At 39.4% G+C, this 15,802-nt stretch overlaps 1 protein-coding gene across 1 annotated transcript in view; it reads right to left on the bottom strand.

Moving 5' to 3' along the window:
• Positions 1–4,008: 4,008 nt before the first annotated feature.
• LOC137590968 (macrophage mannose receptor 1-like) overlaps positions 4,009–15,802 on the bottom strand; it is a 32,355-nt gene continuing 20,561 nt past the window's right edge. Inside the window, exons 18-31 of the mRNA XM_068308828.1 lie at positions 15,594–15,638; positions 14,936–15,163; positions 14,625–14,724; positions 14,174–14,406; positions 12,855–13,097; positions 11,640–11,897; positions 11,316–11,474; positions 10,755–10,811; positions 8,749–8,808; positions 8,075–8,302; positions 7,770–7,869; positions 7,328–7,560; positions 5,433–5,690; positions 4,009–4,328 (exon numbers count right to left, since the gene is read on the bottom strand). Coding sequence (XP_068164929.1) covers positions 4,009–4,328; positions 5,433–5,690; positions 7,328–7,560; positions 7,770–7,869; positions 8,075–8,302; positions 8,749–8,808; positions 10,755–10,811; positions 11,316–11,474; positions 11,640–11,897; positions 12,855–13,097; positions 14,174–14,406; positions 14,625–14,724; positions 14,936–15,163; positions 15,594–15,638 — 2,522 coding nt within the window. The remainder of the gene's footprint in view (positions 4,329–5,432; positions 5,691–7,327; positions 7,561–7,769; positions 7,870–8,074; positions 8,303–8,748; positions 8,809–10,754; positions 10,812–11,315; positions 11,475–11,639; positions 11,898–12,854; positions 13,098–14,173; positions 14,407–14,624; positions 14,725–14,935; positions 15,164–15,593; positions 15,639–15,802) is intronic.

Here is a 15,802-nt window from a genome sequence, read left to right as displayed (position 1 = left end):
CTCCGGGTATTTTTTTTGGGGCGGGAGTGGGAATCGAACCGCCGATCTTGAATAATGGGACGACCCGCTCTACCGCCCGCTCTACCGCGGAGCCACTGCCGCCCCTAATAGGATGGTGGTGTGCAGGATGACTCTGGTGGTGAGGAAGATGAAGAGGGCAAAGGCAGAGGAGAGGACGAAATGGTGGAAGCTGAAAAAAGAAGAGTGTTGCATGACTTTTACAAAGGAGTTAAGACAGGCTCTGAGTGGTCAGGAGGTGCTTCCAGATGACTGGACAACTACAGCTAATGTGATCAGGGAGACAGTTAGGAAAGTACTGTAGGTTCTGTAGGTGTGACAGAGGAGTTCAAGGTGGAGGTGGGACTGCATCAGGGATCAGCTCTGAGCCCCTTCTTGTTCGCTATGGTGATGGACAGGCTGACAGATGAGGTTAGACAGGAATCTCCATAGACTATGATGTTTGCAGATTACATTGTGATCTGTAGTGAGAGCAGGGAACAGGTGGAGGAGAAACTAGAGAGGTGGAGGTTTGTCCTGGAAAGGAGAGGAATGAAGGTTAGCCGCAGTAAGACAGAGTACATGTGTGTGAATGAGAGGGACCCAAGTGGAAGAGTGAGGTTACAGGGAGAAGAGATCAAGACGGCAGAGGATTTTAAGTACTTAGAGTCAACAGTCCAGAGCAATGGAGAGTGTGGAGAGTGTAGAAAAGAGGTGAAGAAGCGTGTACAGGCAGGATGGAACAGGTGGAGAAAAGTGTGAGGTGTGATGTGTGATAGAAGAGTTTCAGCTAAAATGAAAGGAAAGGTGTACAAAACTGTGGTGAGACCAGCGATGTTGTTTGGTCTAAAGACAGTGTCACTGAGGAAAAGACGGGAGGCAGAGCTGGAGGTAGCAGAGATGAAGATGCTGAGGTTCTCTCTGGGAGTGACCAGGAAGGATACGATCAGGAATGAGTACAACGGAGGGACAGCACATGTTAGGTTTTGGAGATAAAGTCAGAGAGGCCAGACTGAGATGGTTTGGACATGTCCAGAGGAGAGATAGTGAATATATTGATAGAAGGATGCTGAGATTTGAACTGCCAGGCAGGAGTTCTAGAGGAAGACCAAAGAGGAGGTTTATGGATGTAGTAAAAGAGGACATGAAGGTAGTTGGTGTGAGAGAAGAGGATGCAGAAGACAGGGTTAGATGGAGGCGATTGATTCATTGTGGCGACCCCTGAAGGGAAAGGCCGAAAGGAAAAGAAGAAGTCCAAATAGTGTATACAGTATATACCAATATATAATAGATACAATCCCAGTACTGAAAAAAATATTTTAGTTATTTTAGTTAAATCTGTGCGCTGAATCTAAGTAGGTTTGATAAACAGTTCTCAGTTGCTGTGAAGTTTAGAGGCCAAGGCCATAAGTAGGTGTAGTACTCTTAACTCACAAAGATTCCTGTGGTTTAGCAACCAGGAAGTACATCATTCAAGGGAATCACTACGGCACGACTGTCAGAACTGGCTCTTCACTTGGACTGTGGTGTTGCGAGTTTGAGTTTCATCAAGAAACATTCATTCAGCATTCAAACTTCAAAGTCAGAGGCTCCCGTGACTCAACATTATACAGTATGTGCTATGATGTAGCTGTCCTATTATCAAGTCAACAAGGGTAAATGTTAACACACCATGCTGGTGTAAAAAAGTGACACCATTTTTTTTTATTGCTTAAAGTAAACTAAAACAAATCAAAGGTGCTGCAGTGTTTTCAGTTTAGGTGTTAGTAGATCACTGGGGGCTATATGGGGACCCATCCACATACATGTCTGGTAACCCGTTTTTAAACTATGACATTTGGAAGTGCGTGTGCCTCATCTGCTAGTCCAGAATCTCCATACTGAAGAACGGAAACACAGAGCAGTGTTTTTGAACTGTTCATAGAATTTTACGAGACTGACGTTGTGCCAAAAAGTGATCTAAGAAAGACAAAGGTGGAGGAACTAAAGAGCCAGTTGCCCATCTGTTAGCATATAACCTGAAAGGACAACTAAATAATGCCCAACTTGAAATGGAGAGCCCAAACACAAATAAAATATATCACATATTCAAAATGTCATAAATATGTTACTTCATATTTGTCCCTTGTTTATTCTTCCAAAATTGAATAGGAAAATACACACACTCAGTTGCACATTTGCTGGGAGATCAAAACGTTGCATCTGCGAAGAACCAGCATCTTCCCTCAGTAGTTTAGTTTGGTTTAGTCTCCTCATTTTCATTTTCCTCATTGGGATGATGATGTTATGAAATTACTGAACATATTGCTGCAGACCTGTGTTCACCCCAATTTTCCGATTGAAGTGAATCAACATTTAAAGTTAGTCGATTCAAGAAAGGAATGTTATCACCATAGGAAGACATAAAGTGCACATGTTTTGTGAAAGGAGAGACATTTCAGTGCACTCATCATTGGTCTCAAGCCATTGGTACTTGTTGAATCACTTGAAAAACAGAACACTAATCTTCTGCTTCTTCTGCTGCTTGGTTGTAATCTATTTGCAGATGGTGAAACGCCAAAGCTGGTGCTTAATGGCTTTTGATTTGTGGACCCTTCTGACAGAAGACAACTTCATTGCATGTCCATAGATACAAAGTGACAAAACCCCTCAATGAGCTCCTTTATATATATATATATATATATATATATATATATATATATATATATATATATATATATATATATATATATATATATATATATATATATATATATATATGGCTTTTCTGACACAAAAATGATGAGCTTTTGCAGAAGCAGTTTTAAATCGGAAGTGATATACATTGCACAACATTGTCTAGTTTTATACTTATAGTACATTTGTTCAGACATCCATCAGCATTAAGCATTCAAATTCTTTCTTTACAGACTTGGATAAGTGTAATCTAGTGCCAGTGAATACTGTTAAGCTCAAACTTTAATAGTAGAATTCAGAAGGTAGTACTTGAGTAGAACATGTATTGAACTTTTTTGAATCAGAACTCCATTCTGTCTTGTTTTTCTTCCATTGATTTTAAGTCTCAACAGATTGAACCCTCAGGGAGAACAACTCATCCGCCAATCCTTGTTGTCTGAGGAACTGCAAAAGCCACACAAAACCACAACATTGACACATGGAAAAATGCACAAAATTCACACATGCACACACACATATACACATAATCACAATGTTAACATCAGATTATGACTGAATATTAAAATAATGTCTGTATTAAATTACCTCTTCCAAACTACTCTGAATGTCCATGTTTGACAGCAGAACAGAGGATTTTAGTCTGACTCTTAATCCAATGACAATTGCTGTTGACATAAAAAAGTGATCAGTTGAAATATGTTCCAAATATATAAAAAACATCCTCCACACATCATATCATACTATTTTTGGTAAAGAACATTATGACAGGCCAAATTCATTTAGAATTCAACAATTTATGTCCAGTACCCAACACTGAACTAAAGAAGTATTTTCAGTAAAAACACTACGTGCACTTTACAATCATTTATTTACTCTTGATGAATGTAATAATGTACTGGGTTCATAAAAACATATAAAAAATCATTCTCGTCTCTCTTTTAACAACAGTTAGGCCTAAAAGCTATGTATATTTCAAATTTAATGGAAAACAACAACAAACTAAACAGGAAATAAATGAATAAAGGTACACAGTTGTGACGACAATTTCATTTTTAACCAGGTTGATGAATATGCACTCAATAAAATACACAGACAATATAATAGATTCAAGTAAAAGATCTACTTACCCATATCTGTTGTTGAACCAGGCAGAGCGAAAAATATTTGGAAAGGGTGAAAACAATATTAAGATTAGTTGACATTTTCTGAAAATAGAGTGAACCTAATGAAACTAATAATTACACGTCAATGCATTTTACCTAAAAAAAACAATTTGTCACAAGTATTTCTATAACACAAAATATTGATGTGTATATTTGATTTTATGGTTTATTGTCAAGTATCAAGAACCGTCCTGAACCTGGATAAATATAAATTGATGAAGGTAATTAACTCACCAGTGACCACAGTAATGCTTACTCCACTGCTCCTGACGTTTTCAAAGACAGAGAAGACAGTGAATGTATATTGAGTTCCAGCTGTGAGATCTGACACTGTGTGAGTTACTGGTCCATCTCCATCTGGTGCATTGATGTTTATCTCTGAACCATTGAACTGGAGAATAAAATTAACAATGCTGTTCACAGTATTCCACTGGAGAGTGACGCTGGTTGCATTTCTTTCATTTGATATGAAATTTTCTGGATTTGGAGGAGCTGATAGAGAGAAAATGTTGATTTCATATTAATTGTACAACATGTTAACAGTACAATATATATTTGTTTTCTCAACATCTTTGTGTTATGTTTCACATGAATTTTATTTTGCACAAACTTTAAAATCAACAACAAATGTGTCACTTTTAAATGAGTTTGTAAAGTATCAATTTCAACACTGAAATACTAACCAGCTAAAAGATGAAGAAGAAGAACATTTGGATGGGTCCAAATGAAGGAAATGGCTTTCTAAACTGCAATATCAAAATTTAATACCAAGGGTGATAGTTACTCATGACACCTCAATGTAGGCTCTCCAGAGGTTTAACAAGTCCAGCCCAATTTTTTTTTTATCCGTCTCACCAGCCCTCCTCTAAATAAGACAGCAAATTGCTCTTCTGACTCTAATGTGGAGAGTTTACATGAATAATATAATAGCAAAAAGAGAAAGATACTGAACCCAATCACTGCAGTTCTAAGCAGTAAGTGTTGCTTTTATTAGACTGCAAACATCCCTCCAAAACATTAACATTGACCATGGTATGGAAAACAAATGGACTGGCACTCTCAGCCATGGTGGCTAGGCTTGGAAAAATAACAACATTAAAGGCAACACTGTTCCTGCACCAATATCTAAAAACCAACATGTCACAAGGAAAAACGGAAAACAACATCATTTAACAACATCCCTAAAACTAAAGGTTTGTTGATAACTTCTATAAAGAGCTGTTAGTTGTTACATTATTGCAAATTAGTCCATGTATCATCTGGGATATTTAAATGTCTTCATTGAAATATCTTCATGATATGATCAGAGGCCATCAGTGTTTTTAGGATCAGGGTGAAAGTGTAAAAAAATTTCAAGCAAGGACAGGATATTAATTCATTAATCTTGTCTACAGTCACTGATGGACCTGATTGTTCACAATTGCTGCTAGAACCCATCCCAGCTTGCTACGAACGAGAGGTGGGGTACACACCGGATGTGACACAAGCACATTAAGGGGCCACTCTAGAAAACTATTTGCTTTTGTTACCTTTATTTAGAGTTGCCGCTGACACATATGAGCAGAAAGCATAGAAAAAAAATTACAAACGTCTTACCAGTGACTGCAGTGATGTTAATTCCACTGCTTCTGACGCTCTTAAACACAGAGAACAGGATGAATGTGTACTGAGCTCCAGCAGTGAGATTTGACACTGTATGAGTTACTAGTCCGTCTCCATCTGGTGCAGTGATGTTTATTTCTGAACCATTGAACTGGAGAATAAAGTCAACATTGTCGTTCACTGTATTCCACTGCAGAGTGATACTGGTCTCATTTTGAGTTATTGCTTCAAAGTTGTCTGTGTTTGGAGGAACTAAAAACAAAAAAATAGGAAGCAAAGAAGTCTTTTTTAAGGAACAAAGTTTTAAATATCTTGACTACTGTGAGTGCAGAATTAGTAGGCAAATGAGTATTTTGACCACATCATCCTCTTTATGCATGTTGTCTTACTCTAAGCTGTATAGGCTCGGAAGCCTAAAACCAATTAAGCATAACAAGTGATGTGTATCTCTGTAATGAGAAGGAGTGTAGTATAATGACATCAACACCCTATATCAGGTGTGCATAATTATTAGGCTACTTCCTTTCCTTTGGCAAAATGGGTCAGAAGAGGGACTTGACAGGCTCCGAAAAGTCAAAAATAGAGAGATATCTTGCAGAGGGATGCAGCACTCTTAAAATTGCCTAGCTTCTGAACCGTGATCATCGAACAATCAAGCATTTCATTCAAAATAGTCAACAGGGTCGCAAGAAGCGTGTGGAAAAACCAAGGCGCAAAATAACTGCCCATGAACTGAGAAAAGTCAAGCTTGCAGTTGCCAAGATGCCACTTGCCACCAGTTTTGCCATATTTCAGAGCTGCAACATCACTGGAGTGCCCAAAAGCACAAGGTGTGCAATACTTAGAGACATGACCAAGGTAAGAAAGGCTGATTTTTCTAAGGTTTTATGGACTGATGAAATGAGAGTGAGTCTTGATGGCCCAGATGGATGGGCCCTGGCTGGATCGGTAAAGGGTAGAGGGCTCCAGTCCGACTCAGAAGCCAGCAAGGTGGAGGTGGGGTATTGGTATGGGCTGGTATCATCAAAGATGAGCTTGTGGGGCCTTTTTGGGTTGAGGATGGAGTCAAGCTCAACTCCTAGTCCTACTGCCAGTTTCTGGGAGAAACCTTCTTCAAGCAGTGGTACAGGAAGAAGTCCACATCCTTCAAGAAAAACATGATTTTCATGCAGGACAGTGCTCCATCACACGCATCCAAATACTCCACAGTGTGGCTTGCAAGAAAGTGTCTAAAAGAAGAAAAACTAATGACATGGCCTCCTTGTTCACCTGATCTGAACCCCATAGAGAACCTGTGGTCCCTCATCAAATGTGAGATTTACAAGGAGGGAAAACAGTACACCTCTCTGAACAGTGTCTGGGAGGGTGCGGTTGCTGCTGCATGCAATGTTGATTGTGAACAAATCAAAACACTGACAGAATCCATGAAAGGCAGGCTTTTGAGTGTCCGTGCAAAGAAAGGTGGCTATATTGGTCACTGATTTGTTTTTGTTTTGTTTTTGAATGTCAGAAATTTATATTTGTGAATGTTGAGCTGTTATATTGGTTTCCTTGGTGAAAATAATTAATTGAAACGGGTATATATTTGTTTTTTGTTGAGTTGCCTAATAATTATACACAGTAATAGTCCTCCTAAAATAGCTAAACCCAAGAGAGCCCCACTCCAACTTCCAAAAGTATTCAACTTTGATATTAATGAGTCTTTTGGGTTCATTGAGAACATGATTGTTGTTCAATCGCACAGAAATTTAGAAATCAAGCTGTCCACCACAAAACTTAAAATGTTAAAATTATGAGCAAACTGTTGAAATACTATCTATGTAACCTGCAATAATTAAAAATGTACAACATAAACAAATCATAATTTTGTAGAAAAAATGATTCATTACTTTTTGTATAACATATGAAGGGGAAACTGAGGCAGCAGCTCTCGTCTGACCACAATCCTGATTGTCCTGCAGCGACACACCGATTTGTGATAGAGTTTGGTTCACCACTGGCCCACTGACGAAATAGGGAGCTGTTTCCATCTGACCACACTCTTCCCCCATGCAGACCAATCCATACTGTATCTCCAGCAGACAGGTTGGCGATGATTTCATTTTCTTGTTGATTTCGAATACTGAGTTGCATATATAAACCAAGTTTTAGTACAAATAAAAATATAAATCATACCAGAAAAAGAAAAGCATTGTTCCAAATAGTTAAGAAAGGAGGCATTTAAGGTACAAACAAAAATATTAATACAGATAGTGATGAAAAGTACAAAAATCCTTAGAGTTTTATGTTCTGTGCTTTTGTCACCTTGCCAGTGTTTGTGCTGTACTGTACCTGGCTAGATCGACATGATTCTCCCTACAGAATGTCTGAGCGTTGTTCCATGGAAGAGGAATATCTACCTTTACAAAGGATGGTGCCCCATCTATGTCACCTGCAAATAGTCAGGAACAATGTCAGGACAGACATAACTTATTGTTTCATTTTATGCAGGAATGTTCATAAAGAAAAATACGAGGAATCACTGAAACTTCAGACATCACCTCTACATAATGAAAAAGCAACATGATTTTAAAAGCTCTATGCAAAAGTAGTTAGACTTCACTCTGAGTTTAGAACACACCCATTGAAACACTCACCATTGTAGCAAACAAAAGGTCGTCGGATGTAACAACGAGAGCCAAGCCATGTGCCGTTGTGTGGACTGTCACTGAACAGCCCCACACAGCTCGGTTCTACAGGACTCTCAAGCTGTCCAGAGAACCAGTTTCTAAAGTCTGCCTCTCCTGGACCGTAGAAGGTGACGTTGTTCAGAGACCATCTCCAACCATTTATCAAATCAAGATGTAGACCTATCCAAGCTCTGCCTAAAATATGGAGAATCAAACAAATATTATCAAGTGCCGAAATGACCCATAGTATAAATGCAAAACTACAACACTCATTTTTTACAAACAAAAAAGTTGAGAAAAGCAGGTGTCAGTAATGATATGAAACACAGATGAACTGCAATCTAAATGTTGCAGTACCATGAAGGCCTATAATCCTCAACTTGATCTTCCTGAACATGAATTGGTACTTTAGTCTTGATCTGATTCTGGCTTCATGATAAGGATCAGCAGAATAATCGGGATTTGAGAGTCTGTCTTACTGCTGCAAATGGTCATACAACTATTTGCAGTAGTAATGATCTGTAATAAGCATGCAGAGGTAAATATTGCACTGTGTGTGTGTGTGTGTGTGTGTGTGTGTGTGTGTGTGTGTGTGTGTGTGTGTGTGTGTGTGTATGTGTGTGTGTTTCAGCTATACTCACCAGTTGTATGTATATCGTCATCATCACCGCTACCCGAAAACAAAATATCTTCTGAATTATCTGTAGAACATCAAAACACTCAGAATCAATCTAAACAGATATTCTCTGTATATTTCATCATAGTAGGTGACAATGTTCAGCCATTCATTAAATCAAAATAAAGACCTTGTGAAGCTCTGGCTGTAATATTGAGAATCAGCGCTTGATCACATCGGCAGACATTTCAAAGTGCTTTTACAGCCAGATAAACCAAATAGAATCCTGTTCTTTTGGGTTTCCACTTTCAGTGAAAAACACTGATGAACTGCAATCTAATTGTACCAGAAACATGAAGACCCACTATCCTCAACTTGATCTGTCCTGAGAATGACCAGCAAAATAACATAGATTTGACAGTGTGTCTTTATTTTATGTGTGAATGTATGTGAAGGTATGTGTGTGTGTGTGTGTGTGTGTGTGTGTGTGTGTGTGTGTGTGTGTGTGTGTGTGTGTGTGTGTGTGTGTGTGTGTGTGTGTGTGTGTGTGTGTGTGTGTGTGTGTGTGTGTGTGTGTCTGTGTGTGTGTGTGTGTGTGTGTGTTTGTGTGTACCATCACCACTACAATCATTCCAAAATTAAAAACACTCGCTGAAACATCTGTAGAACAACAGAACAGGCAGAATAAATCCAAACTGACATTAGGTGACTTCAAAATAGAGACCTATCCAACCTCCAGATAAAATATGGCATTCAAACAAATATTACCAAGTGTTGAATCAGATAAATGTGTATGTCTGTCTGACTCTGGGGTTTGTAGGAAATCAGTCCATATGTGCTTTGTGGATCTAGAGAAGGTGTTTGATTATGTCCTTTGTGGTATCTTGTGGGGAGTACTCTGGGAGTGTGGCATTAGCTGCCCTTCGCTGTCCAAGACTTGTCCAATGCCTATATGAAAAAAGACAGCTTGGTTCGCAATGCTGGCAGTAAGTCAGACCTGGTCCAAGCGAATGTTGAACTTTGGCAGGGCTGACTTTTGCTACCGGTTCTGTTCATAATCTTCATGGACAGAAATTCTAGGTCCAGCCAGGGACTGCAAGGAGTCTGGTTTGGGACTCTGCTTCTTGTCCTGTTGGCCTCATCAAACCTGGATCTTCAGTGTACACTGGGGTGGTTTGCACCTAAGGAAAATTGGAGTGGGATGAGGGTCAATACCTCCAAATCTGAGGCCATGGTTCTTGACCGTAAATAGGTGGTCTTCCCTCTCCAGGTCGATGGGGAGTTTTTGCTCCAAGTGAAGGATTTCAAGTATCTTGGAGTCTTGTTCATGATTGAGGGAAGAATGGACCATGAGATAGAGATGGATGAGTGCAGTGGCTGCAGTGATTGTATAGGTCTTGCATGGTGAAGAAAGAGATGAGTTGGAAGACACAGTACTTGCTGGTCAATCTGCGTTCCTACTCTGACCTGTGATCAAGAGATTTAGGTCTTGAGATTTAGGTCCCAGATAAGTGGTTGAAAAGAGTTCCTCCGTAGAGTGGCTAGGTAAATCCTTAGAGACAGGGTGAGGAGATCAGTCACCAGGGAGAAACTCAGAGTATTATTGAAGCTCTTCCATATCAAGTGGAGCAAGCAGAGGTGACCTGGGCATCAATTTCAGAAGTTTCCCCGAAGTTTCCATTGAAAGTGTTTTCTACCAGCAGTTCTCAGGGAAGATTTAGTACTTGCTGGAGAGATTATGTCTCTCGTCTGGTATGGGAATGCCTTGGGATCCCCCAGGAACACCTAGATGAGGTTTCTGGGAAATGGAAAGCATAACATGGACAACAATCTAAAAATCCTTGCTTAGATTGTTGACTCTGCGACATGGTTCCAGACAAGCAGTTGAAGATGGATAGATGGATGGATGGAAGGATGGATTTTTTTGTGCAGTGGTAAATATTGTGTGCGTGTGTGTGTGTGTGTGTGTGTGTGTTTGTGTGTGTGTGTGTGCCTGTGTGTTATTGTGTGTGTATGTGTAGCTCTACTCACCAGTCATATTATCATCGTCATCATCAATACCCGAACAATAATAATCTCCTGAACCATCTGTAGAATATCAGAATATTCAGAATCAAATCCAAACAGATATTTCCTGTATATTTCTTTGAAATAGAACCAGCTCTATTTCAATTCATACATCCTGAATACAATCTACTTTCTGTTCACATGGTGTTTTTCGAGTGTCATAACATAACAAGTAATCTAAAAGGTGTCCTCTGTCCCCTCCTTCCCCAACACTGAACCATCATGTAGAACACTGTGTTGGGTTGACAGATATCCAGTCATATCAATTTTTGCGTTCGGGTAAAATTAGATTACAATAATCAATGATTTTAACATTCTAGAAAAATTATATGCCAATTGACAAAGAGTAACAGAACAGATGTTATTTCATATTCCACATTGTCAGGTTTACTAAAGGGTTTATGTTTACTTCAGCATCTGGTCATTGTTTTTGTTTGGTTTGTCTGTCTGCTGATGAGGATTTAAGCAAAAGTCTATAAACATGTACAGTACAGGATTTCAAGATTAAAAAACAAACAAACTTGCCTAGATCTGCTGTTAAGCTGGCAATGGCAGCACCTTCATCTGTGTTGGTTATAGTGGCCAGATCACTATACTCCATTCTGCAGAAGCTCTGTGCCTGGGTCCAGTTCCGAGGCTCATTCACGAAGAAATACCGGCGCAAACGGCCAGGAGGAAGAGGGGCTAATAATTAAAGAAAGCATTTTCTTTTTGGATTGAGAAACACAATGAGAGCCAATTTGACAAAGCTTCTGTTTTCTGTTCTTATATTATCTCTCCTACAGGTAACAAAATAAAAAGGAGTCATATCAATATCAGGGGACAGTGAAAAATATAAAATCATCTTACCAGTGACTGCAGTGATTTTAATTCCACTGCTTCTGACATTCTCAAACACAGAGAACAGAGTAAATGTATACTGAGTTCCAGCAGTGAGATTAGACACTGTGTGAGTTACTGGTCCATCTCCATCTGGAGCAGTGATGTTTATCTCTGAACCATTAAACTGGAGAATAAAGTCAACATTGTCGTTCACTGTATTCCACAGTAGAGTGATACTGGTCTCATCTCGTCCTATTGACCGGAAGCCGTCTGTATTTAGAGGAGCTGGTGAAAACAATGATGGAATTAAATCAAACTTTCAAGGACGGATAAACTATTAAGCAATTCATCCATTTGGCTAGACGAGATGATTTGGTCTACAGCCAACTATCCACCTTGCGTGTTAAAACTCTGATGGACCTTTGAACAACAATTCACCTAAGCTGAGTGTTTATGGAGGTTGAGAGGATGAAGGAGAACCCAGAGAGAAGCCACACAGAAAGGAATAGGCCCTGGTACCTTCATTTTGTGAACCTTTGAGCCACCACATGTATATAACTGTTTAATTAATTTTTGCTCATTGTGCTTTTCTAGGTCCATCATTTAGTTCAGTATCTTCAGAATCACGCTAATGAGTTGAAAGTATCATTGATCGTTCCGGATATTGTCAGAGATTAGCAGTATTTTACAGCCACAATTTATACGCTTCAAATTAATTCTCATGACCCTGATGAGAATTAATTTCATCTCCGTTTCTAACCATCAGTGTTTCCGTTACAGCATTGACATCTCTTGTCTGTCCAAATTCCTCTCCACACAATAAGGCTTCTTCCTGTCACCTGTGCTGCTGTGGCCACCTGTTGCTCATCCTCCTCATGACATGTTCTCTTGTCAGCTCTGTTCCAGATCCTACTGTCCAATGTTCCCGTCTCTGTCTGTCATACTTTAATATTTGACCTGATTCCTTCATCCTGTCTTGTGTATAACCCCCGTCAAACCTGATTCCTTCATCCTGTCTTCTGCCTAGCCCCCGTCAGACCTGTCTAACTGTATCAAATGATTACCTGGTTTTGCTTTTCTAACCTGTAATTAGAATTGATGATGATGAGGTGTCGAAAATGTCATTTTAGTATATACCACTAACTACATATTCACAATCTGAATATTCCTCCCCCATACCCCTAACACCAAAATGTACTCACATAACATCAGAAGATATGAGAAAATGTAAAGTCATCTTACCAGTGACTGCACTGATTTGAATTCCACTGCTTCTGCTTTTCCCAAACACAGAGAACAGAATGAATGTGTGCTGAATTCCAGCAGTGAGATCTGAAACTGTGTGAGTTACTGGTCCATCTCCATCTGGTGCAGTGATGTTTATCTTTGAACCATTAAACTGGATAATAAAGTCAACATTGTCGTTCACTGTATTCCACTGCAGAGTGATGCTGGTCTCATTTTGAGCTATTGCTTCAAAGCTGTCTGTGTTGGGAGAAACAGAAACAAAAAAATGGGAAGCAAAGTAGTGATTATTAAGGACCAAAGTTTCAAATGTTTTGACTACCTTTGGTAACTATACACCATTCACAGAGCAGTCATTCAAAATCAAGAATAAATTCACTGAAGTTAATCTTAAACCTGCCAAAAACAATACTGCTATTGAGTGAGGGCAACAGTGTCTACTTATACATTCTCATTACAATCACTTGGGGTGTGAGGCAGGGGAAACTCCGGGCACAATGCCATGCAGTCCCTCTCTCTCTCTCTTTTTGCTTTGATCTTCGAAGAGGAAGGAGTGTGTTAGCCTATCTGCGCGTCACTCTATTTTTTTTGTTTTTTTTTAATGTATTTCCAACAGTTTTTTGTGTACCATAATTTAACCACGGTCACATTTTAGGAGTTTGTGAGAGAAATACACGGGAGTTTGGCATCCAAGTGTCTATTCACTCTGTAGTTTTTTGCTTTTTGTTATGCAGGCATCTTCACTTTCATTTACTGAAGTTTCATTCACAGTTGTGTTGTTTGTGAGACTTTTGCGGAGATTAAGAGGCACTATGATAACCCAGGGATGGGCTACCGTGGAGGAGAAAGCAACTCTGGCGAAACTAATATGGCAGCATTGAATAAAGTTAATACCCCCCACAACTGCTCGGTGTGGGAGGTGTGTTTAGCGGTGGGAGAGCAGGTCAGTTACGATAGCATTTAAGCAGGCTCCTGAATGAACAAAGGGGTAGTAATCTTCCTTGCATTTAAGCAGGCTCCTGAATGAACAAAGGGGTAGTAATCTTCCTTGACGAAATTGAAAACATTCACCAGGCAATTGTCTCATCAACATCTCGTGGTAGGTCCAATAGGAATTTGTATAATTGTAGTCCATTCTGGGTACAAATGTTTGTGCTACACATATATGTTGGACTGTCTCTGACATCTCTTTGCACAGCCTGCACCTTCGGTCTGATCAACTCTGGTATATCTTGGCCTCTGTAGCTCTTGTGCACGGGTTAGAAAGTTAGTCTAAATCTCTATACAGCAAAATATGTAGAAATAAGATTAATTACTTTCTGCATAACATATGAAGGGGAAACTGCGGCAGCAGTCCTCGTCTGACCACAATCCTGATTCTCTTGCAGCGACACACCGATTTGTGATAGAGTTTGGTTCACCACTGGCCCACTGTCGAAATGGAGAGCTGCTTCCATCTGACCACACTCTTCCCCCATGCAGACCAATCCATACCGTATCTCCAGCTGACAGGTTGGCGATGATTTCATTTTCTTGCCGATTTCGAATACTGAGTGTTAAAAAGTTGCAGATTCACACCAAGGTTTAGTATAAGTAAAGAAATAAATCACACCAGAAAAAGCAAAACATTGCTCCAAATGGTTAAGAAATGACGTATTTAAGGTAAAAACAAAAATAGTAATAAACATAGTGATGAAAAGTACAAAAATCCTTAAAGTTTTATGTTCACTGCTTGTGCCACCTTGCCAGTGTTGTGCTGTACTGTACCTGGCTAGATCGACATGATTCTCCCTACAGAATGTCAGAGCATTGCTCCAGGGAAGAGGAATATCCACCTTTACAAAGGATGCTACCCCATCTCTGTCACCTGGAAACAGTCAGGAACAATGTTAGAGCAGACTAGAATTATTATTCAGTTTTATGCAGGAATATCCATAAAAAAATAAAAAGATCTGGAATCACTGGAAACTTCACAAATCACCACCACATAATGAATAAGCAACAAGCTTTTAAAAGCTCTATGCAAAAGTATAGTTGATTTTAGTCTTATTTTAGAACACAGCCATTGAAACACTCACCATTGTAGCAAACAAAAGGTCGTCGAATGTAACAACGAGAGCCAAGCCATGTGCCGTTGTGTGGACTGTCACTGAACAGCCCCACACAGCTCGGTTCTACAGGACTCTCAAGCTGTCCAGAGAACCAGTTTCTAAAGTCTGCCTCTCCTGGACCGTAGAAGGTGACGTTGTTCAGAGACCATCTCCAACCATTTATCAAATCAAGATGTAGACCTATCCAAGCTCTGTCTAAAATATGGAGAAATCAAACACATATTATCAAGTGCTGAAATGACCTTTAGTATAAAAATAAAACTACTATACCAATCCAGAACCTAATTTTGTTCTAAACAACAAGGTCAAGGAAAGCAGGTTTAAGCAGGTTTGTTAGGAATGTAATGTAACAGAAAAACACTGATGAACTGCAGTCTAAATGTACCAGAACCACGATGGCCCATATTCCTCAACTTGATCTTTCTGAACATGAATCTTTATTCTTGATAGTGATCAGCAGAATAATCTGGATTTGTGGAACATACAACTACTTGCAGTAAGAATGTTACTAATGTAAGCATTATATTATGTATGTAAGTAATGTGTATTTTACTGCACTGTGTGTATGTGTGTGTGTGTATGTACTGTATGTGTGTGTATTTATGTGGGCGTGAACTCTACTCACCAGTATCATCACCACTACCCTCACTCAAACCACTTCCTGAAGCATCTGTAGAACAACAGAACAGTCAGAATCAATCCGAACAGATATTTTGTGTATATTTCCTCTTAGTAGTTGACGTCAAAATAGAGATTTATCCAACCTCCAGTTGAAATATGGGAATCAAGCAAATACTATCAAGGATTGACAAAGATAAATTTGTTTGTCTGTCT

The sequence above is a fragment of the Antennarius striatus genome, chromosome 23, assembly GCF_040054535.1.
Source record: "Antennarius striatus isolate MH-2024 chromosome 23, ASM4005453v1, whole genome shotgun sequence".
Lineage (NCBI taxonomy): Eukaryota > Metazoa > Chordata > Actinopteri > Lophiiformes > Antennariidae > Antennarius > Antennarius striatus.
This window is presented reverse-complemented; position numbering and strand designations above follow the sequence as displayed.